Source organism: Salvelinus alpinus, chromosome 10 (assembly GCF_045679555.1).
Source record: "Salvelinus alpinus chromosome 10, SLU_Salpinus.1, whole genome shotgun sequence".
Lineage (NCBI taxonomy): Eukaryota > Metazoa > Chordata > Actinopteri > Salmoniformes > Salmonidae > Salvelinus > Salvelinus alpinus.
Genome location: NC_092095.1, coordinates 33443989 through 33461648, shown reverse-complemented (window position 1 = coordinate 33461648; position 17660 = coordinate 33443989). Strand labels below are relative to the sequence as shown.

The 17660-nt window shown below is 40.8% G+C and overlaps 3 protein-coding genes across 3 annotated transcripts; all 3 read right to left on the bottom strand.

Annotated features, from left to right (window-relative positions):
* Positions 1–200: 200 nt before the first annotated feature.
* LOC139531951 (tripartite motif-containing protein 16-like) lies at positions 201–7680 on the bottom strand. Its single transcript, XM_071328971.1, has 6 exons — positions 6705–7680; positions 6250–6345; positions 2248–2481; positions 1893–2049; positions 1688–1747; positions 201–1489 (listed from the first exon to the last, which is right to left on the bottom strand). The coding sequence occupies exons 1-6, from the start codon at positions 7296–7298 to the stop codon at positions 960–962; spliced, it is 1671 nt and encodes a 556-aa protein (XP_071185072.1). The 5' UTR covers positions 7299–7680; the 3' UTR covers positions 201–959.
* A 267-nt stretch (positions 7681–7947) lies between these two features.
* LOC139531950 (tripartite motif-containing protein 16-like) lies at positions 7948–12433 on the bottom strand. The gene is made up of 6 exons (XM_071328970.1): positions 11710–12433; positions 11259–11354; positions 10179–10412; positions 9824–9980; positions 9619–9678; positions 7948–9422 (listed from the first exon to the last, which is right to left on the bottom strand). The coding sequence occupies exons 1-6, from the start codon at positions 12301–12303 to the stop codon at positions 8893–8895; spliced, it is 1671 nt and encodes a 556-aa protein (XP_071185071.1). The 5' UTR covers positions 12304–12433; the 3' UTR covers positions 7948–8892.
* An 839-nt stretch (positions 12434–13272) lies between these two features.
* Positions 13273–17447, bottom strand: LOC139531956 (tripartite motif-containing protein 16-like). The gene is made up of 6 exons (XM_071328980.1): positions 16761–17447; positions 16296–16391; positions 14683–14916; positions 14407–14563; positions 14200–14259; positions 13273–14002 (listed from the first exon to the last, which is right to left on the bottom strand). Exons 1-6 carry the CDS (start codon positions 17010–17012, stop codon positions 13476–13478), a joined length of 1326 nt encoding a protein of 441 aa, XP_071185081.1. The 5' UTR covers positions 17013–17447; the 3' UTR covers positions 13273–13475.
* Between the last annotated feature and the right edge of the window lie 213 nt (positions 17448–17660).

Here is a 17660-nt window from a genome sequence, read left to right as displayed (position 1 = left end):
TGCCAGGTCTTGCTAAGTTTGTTGTTTGGTTGTTTGTATAATTTGCAGTAGTTGGTCCTCCTCAGTTAACTTACAAATGCAAACATTCAAAAGAGTGAATTCAAAGTGAAGTAATCTAGCTTGCTTACATTTTACTTAATGATTGAGGAATGAAATTAAATGGAGTAAAAAGTCACCAAGAGTGTCCGTGTAGACACAGCTAAATATAATCTTCTTTATTTACTCATTTAGTTTATAGCATAAACACTTAAAACGAACATAAGGAAATATTGTTTATTGTTGGTGGTTTGCTGAGTGGCAAGAGGTAAATCAAGCCATGTTTAATATTGTATTGTTTGTTACAGTATATCACCATCTGCTGGACGGTTGATTGAGTAGTAAATCTGCAGCATCAGAGCATATGCAGTACATATGTAATAGGTGCGTGTTGGTGGCAGGGAAGTCAGGCGCAGGAGAACGAACTTGGTATAAACGGAGTCGTTTAATAAGTGCTGACCAAACTCCAAAAACCAAAATATAATAAGTGGGTACAAAACCCGTCGCACACCAACACATACTAGTACAATCACATACAATAAAACAATCTCCGACATTGACATGAGGGGCAACAGAGGGTTAAATACACAATATGTAATTGATGAGATTGGAACCAGGTGTGAAAGAAGACAAGACAAAACCAATGGAAAATGAAAAATGGATCAGTGATGGCTAGAAGGTCAGCTAGAAGGTCAGTTCAAAATTCAAGGATCAATAGGTAAATAATAATACAATTTATTGAAATTAACAATCTTTCTTAAAAATAAAAAATATCAATACAGCAGTAGTTTAGTTTAGACTTCATCAAAGTGAGAATACATCAATGTGGATGTGATTAAAACCTAAGTAAAGATTAAATCAATCAGAATAATTGTACATACCAGACTAAAAGAGCATTAACCATTATTCTAATATGGGGAACTCTATAGTGTACACAGCTCAGCAGAATCATTTTTGTACCAAACACATATCCCAGGAAAGAGGGGTTTAGTGAACGTGGTTTCGACTGTGTGAAGGAGGCTCACTGTGTCAGAGACGCTGTAGAAGGACAGAATACCTGCCTTGTGATCCAGGTACACTCCTACTCTGGAGGACTGAGGGCCTGACACGTTAGTCTCAACATTATTGTGTCTGAAATTATAACCATTACTAGAGCACTCTAAACCCCAAGACTTGTCATTGTTTCCAAATCTAGAATCATTAACCAGCCCTATTCTACATATGTCTTTATATGAGACTGCTGTAAAAACAGTCCCACTATGAAATTCCACCTCCCAGTAACAGCGTCCAGACAGACCCTCTCTACAAAGGACCTGCCACCAACCAGTGAATCTGTCTGGATGGTCAGGATTTGGATCGTTAACAGCATTAACAACTGTCACCTTTCTGTTTCCCTCAGACAGAGAGAGGGATTTCTGTGCTGTGTTTGGGTCCAGTGTGAGCTGACAGGAATCTGGGAGAAGAGCAGAGCAGAGACCAATGAGGGGAGTTAGAACAGTAAGTTAAGGCACGTACTGTACTGTATCTACCCTGTCTTTGATTACAACAGAGAAGAGATCAATGAGAGCAGTATCTACTATTGATATATCACAAGGTTTGTGAGTAGTGTCAGAAAAAATGAGACTGTTAGTTACTTGATGAAGAAACTCACATTGTAAGAAGTGTTTTCTAATCTTCGGCTCTGGAGGCAGTAAGATATCCACTGAATTTACTACAGAAACAGACATTCACAGAGAGAGAGAATATTAGCAGCATACCATATTGCACATGTATAAAGTGGTGACTAGAGGACCTCTGATTGGTCTAAACTTGGTGTTCTTACACTATGTATTGTGTTAGCATTATTTTCAACTCACCTGTGGTGGAGATCTTGGTCCATTCTCCTTTAAGGAAGTCTTCTAGTTTCTCTCTGACATCAGAAACAGCCTTATTCACATCTCCAAAGTACTGAGGATGGATAATGATGCTGGGTAAGTCTGAAGAGACACTGGGACTGGAGAGAGACTGATAACTCTGGAGAGAGACAGAGATAAAGAGAGGGGGAGAGAGAGATAGAGCGAGAGTAGATAATTGACAATGTTTTTGTGATTAAATATTTTTTATTAATGTCAGGTAACGTGAATACTGATATGGAGAATAGAGTATTATTGACTAAATGTACAGTTTCACAAGTACATTTCTGTATCACCTGTAACAAGGAAGTTTAGTTACCTGGAGAAAATGGATGTGATCCTCTGTGTGTGAGAGCTGCTCCAGCTCAGCGTTTCTTCTCCTCAGCTCAGCTATCTCCTGCTCCAGTTGCTCCAGGAGTCCATCAGCTTGACTCACTTGAGCCTTCTCCTGGGCTCTGATCAGCTCCTTCACCTCAGAGCACCTTCTCTCAATGGAGTGGATCAGCTCAGTAAAGATCCTATCACTGTCCTCCACTGCTGCCTGTGCAGTGTGCTGTTAAGACACAAAAGAGAGAAGAGAAGGCTCCATGTTTTAAGTCAAAAAAAATTCCCCCCAAAACATTTTATTGCCGAGGAATAAGGTTCTACCTAGAACCCTTTTAATCTGAATAAGATATATCACTGACGGTATCAGTCTAGGCACCCCACCGAAACCCAGAAACATGAACCCAGAAACAATACAAGTAGAATAAAACAATAATCAAAATCAAAGGTACAACGAACCGTAAGTGAACTAATGGCAAAGAACAGGGATTCACACTTACCCACAACCCTTCAGCAAAATGTAAAACCTAGAAGATAAAAGTGTCCTAGGTAGAACCCTTCATAGAGGCCCACATTTAAAAAAAAATACAGTGACTGTACAAAACATTAAGAACACCTTCCTAATATTGAGTTGCACTTGGACCTCCCCCCCATTATAGTTTTCACTTGGATTCACCTGGTCAGTCTATGTCAAGGAAAGAGCAGATGTCCCTAATGTTTTGTACACTCAGTGTATATTACCTCAGTTACCTCAAGTACCTTGTAACTACCCACTATTCAAAGTGCTCTGATCAAATTAAGGGAATCGTTCACAAACATTGGCACATTCTAGGATCCGATGATAGTATCGGTAATGTGTTTTCGGACCATCCCTTGGTCGTATTCTTGCCGGCAAAAATCTCAGAGATCAATTGGTGAACTCTGATTTACCACCCCAAGATATCCCTGCACAACGTCTATTTGCGCCCCTACTTGATGGAAACTACAAGTGTAATGGCTGTGCTCAATGCAATGGCACTTATAAATGTAGATCCTTCAAACACCCCCAAACAGGGAAACAGATCCCAATCAAAGGTGTTATCACGTGCTCCACTAAGACAGTTATTTATCTTATAACTTGTCCTTGTGGTAAAAATGATGTGGGTAAAACAAAGCGCAAAATAAAAGTACGAATCTCGGAGCATCGTAGTACCATTAGGTGCAAAAACTCGACTTCCCCAGTTGCGGCCCACTTTTTGGAAGCAAATCACGCGATTTCGTCTCTACGTTATATTGGCATTGAACATGTCACCCTCCCTAGGAGAGGGGGTGACCTCGATAATTTTTTGTTAAAACGAGAGGCTACCTGGCTGTTTAATTTAAAGACCCTTGCTCCCTTCGGTCTCAACGTAGACTTTGATCTGAAGCTATTCTTGTGATTATTGTGATTGTGATTTTGCTATTGTAAACGTTTGTAGTCTTATGTAGCCAAATTGTATCTATGATCGTACGCTATCCATTAGTTTTTTGTATGCTATTTTAATATATGCGAATTAACCAATGATATCAGGCTACACCCGGCCATGATTACAGACACCTGTGTGTGTGTTTTGACACTATATAAACGAGTCACCCCACATAAACGAGTCACCTGTTTGTCATTATACCCTGATGAAGACAGCTTGTCTGTCAAAATGTTGGACATTACATTTTTGCATCTGAGCTCCTAGAGTGTGCGGCTCTCCTTTATTTTTCAAGTGTTCCACTCCGCTAGCCAGCACCTCGCTTAAATAGGTGTGCGTTTCGTTTGCCTCTGTATAACAGAGTCGGTCAGGGACACGTTGAAAATGTCAGTGAAGACACTTGCCAGTTGGTCAGCGCATGCTCAGAGTACACGTCCTGGTAATCTGTCTTGTGAATGATGACCTGTTTTAAAGGTCTTACTCACATCGGCTACGGAGAGCGTGATCACACAGTCGTCCGGAACAGCTGATGCTCTCATGCATGCTCAGTGTTGCTTTTCTCGAAGCGAGCATAGAAGTTATTCAGCTCGTCTGGTAGGCTCGTGTCACTGGGCAGCTCTCGAGTGTGCTTCCCTTTGTAGTCTGTAATAGTTTGCAAGCCCTGCCACATCCGACGAGCGTCGGAGCTGGTGTAGCTTGATTCGATCTTAGTCCTCTATTGACGCTTTGCCTGTTTGATGTTTCGTCAGAGGGCATAGAGGGATTTCTTCTAAGCTTCCGGGTTAGAGCCCCGCTTATTGAAAGAGGCAGCTCTACCCTTTAGCTCAGTGTGGATGTTGCCTGTAATCCATGGCTTCTGGTTTGGGTAGGTACGTACAGTCACTGTGGGTACGACGTCATCGATGCACTTATTGATAAAGACTGACTGATGTGGTGTACTCCTCAATGCCATTCGAAGAATCCCGGAACATATTCCAGTCTTTGCTAGCAAAACAGTCCTGTAGTTTAGCATCTGCTTCATCTGACCACTTTTTTAAAATATAATCTAGTCATTGGTGCTTCCTGCTTTAATTTTTGCCTGTAGGCAGGAATCAGGATAGAATTATGGTCAGATTTGCCAAACGGAGGGTGAGCTTTGGATGCATCTCTGTGTGTGGAGTAAAGATGGTCCAGGTTTGTTTCCCCTCTGGTTGTACATTTAACATGCTGAAAGAAATTTGGAAAAAATGATTTATGTTTTCCTGCATTAAAGTCCCAGGCTACAAGGAGCGCTGCCTCTTGGTGAGCGTTTTCTTGTTTTCTTATGGCGGAATACAGCTAATTCAATGCTGTCTTAGTGCCAGCCTCTGACTGTGGTGGTATGTAAACAGCTACGTAAAATACAGAGGAAAACTCTCTAGGTAGGTAGTGTGGTCTACAGTTTATCATGAGATACTCTACCTCAGGTGAGCAATAGCTCGAGACTTCCTTAGATATCGTGCACCAGCTGTTATTTACAAATATACATAGTCCGCCGCTCCTTGTCTTAGTAGACGCCGCTGTTCTATCCTGCCGGTGCAGCGTATAACCAGCCTGTATGTTGTTCAGCCACGACTCTGTGAAGCATAATATATTACAGTTTTGAATGTCCCGTTGGTAGTTTAATCTCCCACATAGGTCATCTATTTTAGTGTCCAATGATTGCATGTTTGCTAGCAGAATGGAAGGAAGTGGGGGATTATTCGATCGCTCACGAATTCTCAGAAGGCAGCCCGTTCTCCGGCCACTTTTTCTCCGCCTCCTCTTCACGCAAATCACAGGGATCTGGGCCTGTTCCCGAGAAAGCAGTATATCGTTCGCGTCGGCCTCGTCAGACTCGTTGAAGGAAAAAAAGGATTCTGCCAGTCCGTGGCGAGTAATCGCAGTCCTGATGTCCAGAAGTTCATTTCGGTCATAAGAGACGGTAGCGGCAACATTATGTACAAAATAAGTACAAAAATAAGTTCCAAACAATGCAAAAAACACAAAAAAACAACACAATCGGTTGGGGGCACGTAAAACGTCTGCCATCTTCTCCGGCACCATTTTATATATTTGAGTGTGGTAATCCAATCTGACCTTTAATCCGGATTAAAAGCAGTTTTTGCATTTTTCTAATCTCTAAAAGAGTGATTAGGATTGTTTTGAAGCCTAAAATGTTGATTATCTTAATTCCACTGGAAACGGTGGATTCAGGATGGATTTAAAAAGGTGAATACATTTCAATGTAACTAACTAAAAACTTTCTAACATCTGAAAAACAAAGGTTCATTAAATTGATTGCATAATAGGTATGTGGTCAGTTGTTATATGTCTCTCTTTAATCCAGGTACCTTTATTCATGTAGTTTACTCATCTCTGTTTCCCTATGACAGTGTAGAAGTAGTACCATAACCAGTCCAGGAAACTGGCCCAAAAAAACAGGTAGAGATCTGATCATGGATTCAAAATATAAATAATAGCACTACAGAATCCGGATTATAATAATCCAGATTATAATTTTTTTTTTTAACTGGTCCCTGGTCAATAACACTTACCTTGAGAGACTCCACAGCCTGTTGGAGCTCCTTCAGCTCCTTTTCTCTCTCCTGGATTCTCTGCTGGAGCTTCTGCTGACTCATCCCCAGCTGACTCTATGGAGAAACACTGTTCATTGAGCTATCAAGATTTATTTGTCCAGTAGTGCAATAGTATAGTATTATGATATAGGGAGTAGGATTTAAATTGTAATAGAAGTCCCACTGCAAAATTATATATCTATGTTGTTAGTTGAATTATTATGTTTCTTTACAGTACTCATTTCATATAGTTTAAACAGAACTTTGGACTCAAAAGAAAATGATGGTGTGTGACTACAGCAAAGTGGTGATACATTTAGACAATGTTTTTCATGTAACTAATTATATATGTTTATCTCATATTCAAACAGCTCTCCTGCTGTATATTAAATTATTTCTTTATCGGAGTCACCAACAAGTTATTCTGGTCTAACCTGTTTCTCGGTCCTCTCCGCTGCAGCTGACACTGTATCATGGCCTTTATGATCATCCACCATACACAGACAACAGATACAATTCTGATCGGTACGACAGTAAATCTTCAGCAGTTCGTCATGACGGGAGCAGATGTTCTCCTGTAGCTGTGTGGAGGCTTTGACCAGCTTGTGCTTCTTTAGTGCAGGGACACTATAGTGAGGTTGGAGGTGAGTCTTGCAGAAAGACACCAGACACACCAGACAGGACATGAGGGCTTTCTGCTTTCTGGTCCCAGTGCAGAAATCACATGCCACATCTCCAGGTCCAGCATAGCACAGATCAGGGGGATCAGCCTGAAGTCCTGTCTTCTTCAGTTTCTCCACCACCTCAGCCAACATGTTATTTTTTCTCAGAGCAGGCCTTGGAGTGAAGGTCTGTCTGCACTGAGGACAGCTGTAGATCCCCTTCAGATCATCCTGATCCCAGCAGCCCTCAATACAGCTCCTACAGTAACTGTGTCCACAGGGAATAGTGACTGGCTCCTTCAGTAGATCCAGACAGACAGAACAACAGAACTGGTCCTGGTCCAGCAGAATTCCTTGCTGAGCCATTTGGACGGTTGTTGTTCACTTTCACACAGACAAACGACACCGAGATTCAGGTAAGTTTTGTTTTCCCAGAAGAGAGTTTGTGGGAGGGACTTCCTGGTTCTGCCAAAAGGTGGGGTTAGTTAGCGGGAGGGAGATAGAGGAATGTAGTCCGATGCAAAAATGAATATCCTGTTGCCTAGGCTGGTTTACAAGTCTTAGCTGCTTTGTGACATATACTTCTGCAGCATGGGTTGGAATCCAGCCCACTGCTATTTCAACACACTTTCCTCCAGAGCCATATATTTAGAGAGGTAACAATTATTCTCAGGGGTTGCTCCAGTAACATGCATTGTGATCCTGGACTAAACATGAGGGCTTTCTGGTTGAAGCCTGAAGTCCTGTTTACTACATATTATCCAGATATAAATGTACTGGATATTGAAACATAATGTAAAGTGAATGATTGATTTGCCTCTGTGTCCACAATTCATTGTATACAATTATGAGTATGAATATTATGGGTAGGTAATATACAATGAACCATTAAAAGGTACATTGTGTACCTAGACCAAATGTGTTATTTTTCTGATGTCTACATTAGAGTTCACCAGATAAACTAAAGGGTACTAATGCAGGATGAGAAATAATGAAAACCATTACTATTTCAATGTCCGTTTTCTGGAGTCTTTATTCAAAATGAGAGGCAAATAGAACTGTCTATGAATGTAACATGTTTCTATACCTTTTCAAAAATACTGTGATTGTAAGAAGGTACAGATTAGATGCTATTTTGAGCTATTTAAAAGTTTAATTCAATGTCCACATGCAAATATCCTTTGATATGATGAATCGTTGTGCATTGGCCATAGCCTGACCAATAACATTCTCTCTTAAATGGTACAGCTATGGAAACAAAACAGGACAAATGCCAAGTCTTACAAAAGACTCAGACCATGTTGTTTGGTTGTTTGTATAAAGTGCAACCGTCTTCCTCGGTTAACTTTAATATAAAAGATTTCAAAGAATGAATCCAAAGTGAAGTCTTCTAGCTCGCTTATATTTTACTTAATGATCATGAATGAAATAAACCACACATGCACCCCACTCGCAGGCACGCACACACGCATACACACTGCTGCTAAATATAAGGTTCTTTAATTGCATTGTCACTCATGTAGTTTAGAACATACAACTTAAAGACAAAGATATCGAAGTCTAGTTTATTTTGGTGGATAACTGAGAGGCAGAGATGCTGTAAATCAAAAAATGTGGAATCATTTGATTTGATTTTGCCATATCACTATCTGCTGGGTAATTGATTGAGTAGTAATTGTTTAGCACCAGATTGATATACAATATATAGGCCTAGATATATTTGAGGAAATTCGACAGATTCAAATTCAAGGATCAATAGGTAAATAATAACACAACTTATTAAACAAGAAATCAATACAGCGGTTGTTACTCAGAATGTACATCAAAGTGATAATACATCAATATGAATGTGAACGTATAAGATTGAAACATACACTACAATTAAGATGATATCACTCAGAACAATTATTGTACATACCAGACTAAAAGAGCATTTACCATCACTCTAATATGGGGAACTCTACAGTTTACACAGCTCAGCAGAATTGTTTACGTACCTATTCCATATCCCAGGATAGAGGGGTTTAGTGAACGTGCTTTCTACAGTGTGGAGGAGGGTCATTGTGTCAGAGACGCTGTAGAAGGACAGAATACCTGCCTTGTGATCCAGGTAAACTCCTACTCTGGAGGACTGAGGGCCTGATACTTTGGTCTCAACATTATTGTGTCTGAAACTATAACCATTACTAGAGCACTCTAAACCCCAAGACTTGTCATTGTATCCGAATCTGGAATCATTAACCAACCCTATTCTACTTATGTCTTTATACGAGACTGCTATAAAAACAGTCCCACTATGAAACTCCACCTCCCAGTAACAGCGTCCAGACAGACCCTCTCTACAAAGGACCTGCCACCAAACAGTGAATCTGTCGGGATGGTCAGGATTTGGATCGTTAACAGCATTAACAACTGTCACCTTTCTGTTTCCCTCAGACAGAGAGAGGGATTTCTGTGCTGTGTTTGGGTCCAGTGTGAGCTGACAGTAATCTGGGAGAAGAGCAGAGCAGATACCAATGAGGGGAGTTAGAACAGTAAGTTAAGGGACGTACTGTACTGTATCTACCCTGTCTTTGATTACAACAGAGAAGAGATCAATGTGAGCAGTATCTACTATTGAAATATCACAAGATTTGTAGTAGTGTCAGAAAAAAGAGACTGTTAGTTACTTGATGCAGAAACTCACATTGTAAGAAGTGTCCTCTGTTCTTGGGCTCTGGAGGCAGCAAGATATCCACTGAATTTACTACAGAAACAGACATTCACAGAGAGAGAGAATATTATCAGCATACCATATTGCACATGTATAAAGTGGTGACTAGAGGACCTCTGATTGGTCTGAACTAGGTGTTCTTACACTATGTATTGTGTTAGTATTATTTTCAACTCACCTGTGGTGGAGATCTTGGTCCATTCTCCTTTAAGGACGTCTTCTAGTTTCTCTCTGACATCAGAAACAGCCTTTTTCACATCTCCAAAGTACTGAGGATGGATAACGACGCTGGGTAAGTCTGAAGAGACACTGGGACTGGAGAGAGACTGATAACTCTGGAGACAGAGAGAGATAAAGAGAGGGGGAGAGAGAGACAGAGCGAGAGTAGATAATTGACAATGTTTTTGTGATCAAATATTTTTTATTAATGTCAGGTAACGTGAATACTGATATGGAGAATAGAATATAATTGACTAAATGTACAGTTTCACAAGTACATTTCTGTATCACCTGTAACAAGGAAGTTTAGTTACCTGGAGAAAATGGATATGATCCTCTGTGTGAGAGAGCTGCTCCAGCTCAGCGTTTCTCCTCCTCAGCTCAGCTATCTCTTGCTCCAGTTGCTCCAGGAGTCCATCAGCTTGACTCACTTGAGCCTTCTCCTGGGCTCTGATCAGCTCCTTCACCTCAGAGCACCTTCTCTCAATGGAGTGGATCAGCTCAGTAAAGATCCTATCACTGTCCTCCACTGCTGCCTGTGCGGAGTGCTGTTCAGACACAAAGAGAGAAGAGAAGGCTCCATGTTAAGTAGAATTTATCTCTCCCTAAAACTTTTTTTCTTTTTCGCTGATGATAGGTTCTACCTAGAAGCCTTTTCATCTGAATAAGCTTTCTCACTGATGGTATCAGTCTAGCCACCCCAACAAAACCCAGAAACATGAACTCAGAGACAAAACAAGTAGAATAAAACAACAATCAAAATCAAAGGTACAACCAACCATAAGTGAACTAATGCAAAGAACAGGGATTCACAATTACCCACAACCCTCCAGCAAAATATAAAACATAGAAGATAAGGGTTCTAGATAGAACCCTTCATAGAGGCCCACATAAAAAAAATACTATTCACTGACTGTACAAAACATTAAGAACACCTTCCTAATATTATGTTGCACTTGTAACCCCCTTTTGCCCTCAAAGCAGCCTCAGTTCGTCGGGGCATGGACTCTACAAGGTGTTGAAAGCATTCCACAGGGATATGGCCCATGTTGTCTCCTATGGTTCCCACAGTTGTGTCAATATGGCTGGATGTCCTTTGGGGTGGTGGACCATTCTTGATACACACAGGAAACTGTTGAGCATGTAAAACCCAGTAGCGTTGCAGTTCGTGACACAAACCGGTGTGCCTGGCGCCTACTACCATACCCCGTTCAAAGGAACTTCAATCTTTTGTCTATGCACAATCCATGTCTCAATTCTCTCAAAGTTTAAAAATCCTTCTTTAACCTGTCTCCTCCCCTTAATCTACACTGACTGAAGTGGATTTAACCCCAAAATATATCCCAATCCAGATTAACATGTTGAAAAACTGGGCCCTGGTCAATAATATTTACCTTGAGAGACTCCACAGCCTGTTGGAGCTCCTTCAGCTCCTTCTCTCTCTCCTGGATTCTCTGCTGGAGATTCTGCTGACTCATCCCCAGCTGACTCTATGGAGGAACACTGTTCATTGAGCTATCAAGATTTATTTGTCCAGTTGTGCAATAGTATAGTATTACGATATAGGGCCCATAGAGGGTAGTAATTACATTTTAATAGAAGTCCCTTTGCAAAGTTACATATCTATGATTTTAGTTGAATTATTATGTATTTTACAGTACTCATATCATAGTTTAAACTGAATTTTGGATTCAAAAGAAAATGAGGGTGTGTGACTACAGCAAAGTGGTGATACATTTAGAGGATCATGTAACTAATTAGATATGTTTCTCATATTCAAACAGCTCTCCTACTGTATATTTCATTATTTGTTTATCAGTCACCAACAAGTTATTCTGGTCTAACCTGTTTCTCGGTCCTCTCCGCTGCAGCTGACACTGTATCATGGCCTTTATGATCATCCACCATACACAGATAACAGATACAATTCTGATCGGTACGACAGTAAATCTTCAGCAGTTCGTCATGACGGGAGCAGATGTTCTCCTGTAGCTGTGTGGAGGCTTTGACCAGCTTGTGCTTCTTTAGTGCAGGGACACTATAGTGAGGCTGGAGGTGAGTCTTGCAGGAAGACACCAGACACACCAGACAGGACATGCGGGCTTTTTGCTTTCTGGTCCCAGTGCAGAAATCACATGCCACATCTCCAGGTCCAGCATAGCACAGATCAAGGGGAGCAGCCTGAAGTCCTGTCTTCTTCAGTTTCTCCACCACCTCAGCCAACATGTTATTTTTTCTCAGAGCAGGCCTTGGAGTGAAGGTCTGTCTGCACTGAGGACAGCTGTAGATCCCCTTCAGATCATCCTGATCCCAGCAGCCCTCAATACAGCTCCTACAGTAACTGTGTCCACAAGGAATAGTGACTGGCTCCTTCAGTAGATCCAGACAGACAGAACAACAGAACTGGTCCTGGTCCAGCAGAATTCCTTGCTGAGCCATTTGGACGGTTGTTGTTCACTTTCACACAGACAAACGACACCGCGACTCAGATAAGTTTTGTTTTCCCAGAAGAGAGTTTGTGGGAGGGACTTCCTGGTTCTGCCAGAAGGTGGGGTTAGTTAGAGGGAGGGAGATAGAGGAATGTAGTCCGATGCAAAAATGAATATCCTGTTGCCTAGGCTGGTTTACAAGTCTTAGCTGCTTTGTGACATATACTTCTGCAGCATGTTCCTACACCTTTTCAAAAATACTGCAGATTGTAGAAAGTGAAAGATTAACTGCTGTTTTGATCAATTTGAAAGGATAATTCAATGCCCACATGCAAATAACCCTTGATATGATACATCTGTAGTAGTAAAGGGGAGAAGTTTATTGAGAGAGAAATAGGATTAAATGCTCGGCTCAGTCAATGAGATTTAGTTACGTTTTTTTCCAGTATCTTTGTGCATTGGTCATAGCCTGACCCATCACATTCTGTTTCAAAAAGTACAGCTATGGAAACAGAGCAGGACAAATGCCAAGTCTTGCTAAGTTTGTTGTTTGTATAAATTGCAGTCGTTGGTCCTCCTCGTTAACTTACAAATTCAAACATTCAAACGAGTGAATCCAAAGTGAAGTAATCTAGCTTGCTTACACTTTACTTAATGATTGAGGAATGAAATCAAATGGAGTAAAAATTCACCAAGAGTGTCAGTGTAGACACAGCTAAATATAATCTTCTTTAGTTACTCATTTAGTTTATAGCATAAACACTTATTTTATTTTTGGTGGTTTTCTGAGTGGCAAGAGTTAAATCAAGACATCTTTAATATTGTTTTGTTTGTTACAGTATATCACCATCTGCTGGACGGTTGATTGAGTAGTAAATCTGCAGCATCAGAGTATATACATTACATAGGCCTAGATATATTTGAGAAAACTAAACAGATTCACATTCAAGGATCAATAGGCAAATAATAATACAACTTATTGAAATTAACAAACAATTATTTTTATTATTGAGAAAATATATCATAACCGCAGTTGTTTTTTAGTTCAGACTTTATCAAAGTGAGAATACATCAATATCAATGTGATTAAAACCTAGACTAAATTAAAGATTCAATTACTCCAGAAATAATTGTACATACCAGACTAAAAGAGCATTTACCATCACTCTAATATGGGGAACTCTACAGTTTACACAGCTCAGCAGAATCGTTTTCGTACCCAACCCATATCCCAGGATAGAGGGGTTTAGTGAACGTGGATTCGACTCTGTGGAGGAGGCTCATTGTGTCAGAGACGCTGTAGAAGGACAGAGTACCTGCCTTGTGATCCAGGTACACTCCTACTCTGGAGGACTGAGGGCCTGATACTTTAGTCTCAACATTATTGTGTCTGAAACGATAACCATTACTAGAGCACTCTAAACCCCAAGACTTGTCATTGTATCCAAATCTGGAATCATTAACAAACCCTATTCTACTTATGTCTTTATATGAGACTGCTGTAACAGTCTTACGATGACACTCCACCTCCCAGTAACAGCGTCCAGACAGACCCTCTCTACACAGGACCTGCCACCAATCAGTGAATCTGTCTGGTTGATCAGGATTTGGATCTTTAACATCATTAACAACTGTCACCTTCCTGTTCCCCTCAAACAGAAAGAGGGATTTCTGTGCTGTGTTTGGGTCCAGTGTGAGCTGACAGGAATCTGGGAGAAGAGCAGAGCAGAGACCAATGAGGGGAGTTAGAACAGTAAGTTAAGGCACATACTGTACTGTATCTACCCTGGCTTTGATTACAACAGAGAAGAGATCAATGAGAGCAGTATCTACTATTGATATATCACAAGATTTGTGAGTAGTGTCAGAAAAATGAGACTGTTAGTTACTTGATGAAGAAACTCACATTGTAAGAACTGTTCTCTAGTCTTGGGCTCTGGAGGCAGTAAAACATCCACTGAAATCACTACAGACACACAGACATTCACAGAGAGAGAGAATATTAGCAGCATACCATATTGTACATGTATAAAGTGGTGACTAGAGGACCTCTGATTGGTCTAAACTTGGGGTTCTTACACTATGTATTGTGTTGGTATTATTTTCAACTCACCTGTGGTGGAGATCTTGGTCCATTCTCCTTTAAGGAAGTCTTCTAGTTTCTCTCTGACATCAGAAACAGCCTTTTTCACATCTCCAAAGTACTGAGGATGGATAATGATGCTGGGTAAGTCTGAAGAGACACTGGGACTGGAGAGAGACTGATAACTCTGGAGAGAGACAGAGATAAAGAGAGTGGGAGAGAGACAGAGCGAGAGTGGGTAATTGACAAAATGTATAGTTTCATAAGTTAATTTCTGTATCACCTGTATCAAGGCAGTTTAGTTACCTGGAGGAAATGGATGTGATCCTCTGTGTGAGAGAGCTGCTCCAGCTCAGCATTTCTCCTCCTCAGCTCAGCTATCTCCTGCTCCAGTTGCTCCAGGAGTCCATCAGCTTGACTCACTTGAGCCTTCTCCTGTGCTCTGATCAGCTCCTTCAACTCAGAGCACCTTCTCTCAATGGAGTGGATCAGCTCAGTAAAGATCCTATCACTTTCCTCCACTGCTGCCTGTGCAGAGTGCTGTTAGGACACAAAGAGAGAAGAGAAGGCTCCATGTTAAGTAGAATTTTTTTCCCCAAAACGTTTTTATTGCCGAGGAATAAGGTTCTACCTAGAACCCTTTTAATCTGAATAAGCTATTTCACCGACGGTATCAGTCTAGGCACCCCACCGAAACCCAGAAACATGAACCCAGAAACAATACAAGTAGAATAAAACAACAATCAAAATCATAGGTACAACGAACTAATGGCAAAGAACAGGGATTCACAATTACCCACAACCCAACGCTCCAGAAAAATGTAAAACATAGAAGATAAAAGTGTCCTAGGTAGAACCCTTCATAGAGGCCCACATAAAAATAAAAAAAACAGTGACTGTACAAAACATTAAGAACACCTTCCTAATATTGAGTGACAATTGGACCCCCCCCCCCCCCCCCATTATAGTTTTCACTTGGATTCACCTGGTCAGTCTATGTCAAGGAAAGAGCAGATGTCCCTAATGTTTTGTACACTCAGTGTATATTACCTCAGTTACCTCAAGTACCTTGTAACTACCCACTATTCAAAGTGCTCTGATCAAATTAAGGGAATCGTTCACAAACATTGGCACATTCTAAGATCCGATGATAGTATCGGTAATGTGTTTTCGGACCATCCCTTGGTCGTATTCTTGCTGGCAAAAATCTCAGAGATCAATTGGTGAACTCTGATTTACCACCCCAAGATACCCCTGCACAACGTCTATTTGCGCCCCTACTGGATGGAAACTACAAGTGTAATGGCTGTGCACAAATAAGTACAAAAATAAGTTCCAAACAATGCAAAAAAACTAAAAAAACAACACAATCGGTTGGGGGCACGTAAAACGTCTGCCATCTTCTCCGGCACCATTTTATATATTTGAATGTGGTAATCCAATCTGACCTTTAATCAGGATTAAAAGCAGTTTTTGCATTTTTCTAATCTCAAAGGTAGTGATTAGGATTGTTTTGATGCCAATTTTTGGGGGATGATCTTAATCCCACAGGAAACGATGGATTCAGGATGGATTTAAAAAAGGTGAAAGGCACTACAACAAATACATTTCAATGTAACTAACTAAAAACTTTCTAACATCTGAAAAACAAAGGTTCATTAAATTGATTGCATAATAGGTATGTGGTCAGTTGTTAAATGTCTCTCTTTAATCTAGGTACCTTTATTCATGTAGTTTACTCATCTCTGTTTCCTTATAACAGTGTAGAAGTAGTACCATAACCAGTCCAGGAAACTGGCCCAAAAAACAGGTAGAGATCTGATCATGGATTCAAAATATAAATAATAGCACTACAGAATCCGGATTATAATGATCCAGATGACTTTTTTTTTAAATGGTCCCTGGTCAATAATACTTACCTTGAGCGACTCCACAGCCTGTTGGAGCTCCTTCAGCTCCTTCTCTCTCTCCTGGATTCTCTGCTGGAGCTTCTGCTGACTCGTCCCCAGCTGACTCTATGGAGAAACACTGTTCATTGAGCTATCAAGATTTATTTGTCCAGTAGTGCAATAGTATAGTATTATGATTTAGTAGGAATTATATTGTAATAGAAGTCCCTGAGCAAAATTATATATCTATGTTGTTAGTTGAATTATTATGTTTGTTTACAGTACTCATATCATATAGCTTAATCTAAACTTTGGACTCTTAAGAAAATGATGGTGTATGACTACAGCAAATTATGATACATTTAGAGATAATTTTTCATGAAAGTAATTGTATATGTTTATATATATATATATATATGTTTATATTCAAACAGCTTTCCTACTGTATATTTAATTATTTGTTTATCAGTCACCAACAAGTTATTCTGGTCTAACCTGTTTCTCGGTCCTCTCCGCTGCAGCTGACACTGTATCATGGCCTTTATGATCATCCACCATACACAGATAACAGATACAATTCTGATCGGTACGACAGTAAATCTTCAGCAGTTCGTCATGACGGGAGCAGATGTTCTCCTGTAGCTGTGTGGAGGCTTTGACCAGCTTGTGCTTCTTTAGTGCAGGGACACTATAGTGAGGCTGGAGGTGAGTCTTGCAGAAAGACACCAGACGCACCAGACAGGACATGAGGGCTTTCTGCTTTCTGGTCCCGGTGCAGAAATCACATGCCACATCTCCAGGTCCAGCATAGCACAGATCAGGGGGAGCAGCCTGAAGTCCTGTCTTCTTCAGTTTCTCCACCACTTAAGCCAACATGTTATTTTTTCTCAGAGCAGGCCTTGGAGTGAAGGTCTGTCTGCACTGAGGACAGCTGCAGATCCCCTTCAGATCATCCTGATCCCAGCAGCCCTCAATACAGCTCCTACAGTAACTGTGTCCACAGGGAATAGCTACTGGCTCATTCAGTAGATCCAGACAGACAGAACAACAGAACTGATCCTGGTCCAGCAGAACTGCCTGCTGAGCCATTTGGACGGTTGTTGTTCACTTTCACACAGACAAACACCCGACTCAGATAAGTTTAGTTTTCTCTGAATAGATTTTGTGGGAAGGGGAGGGACTTCCTCGTTCTGCCAGAAGGTGGGGTTAGTTAGAAGGAGGGAGATAGAGAGGAATGTAGTCCAATGCAATAATGAATATCCTGTGGCCTAGGGTTGTTTAGGGGTCTAAGCTGCTTTGTGGCATATACTTCTGCAGCATGGGTTGGAATCCAGCCCACTGCTATTTCAACACACTTTCCTCCAGAGACATATATTTAGAGGTAACAATTCCTTT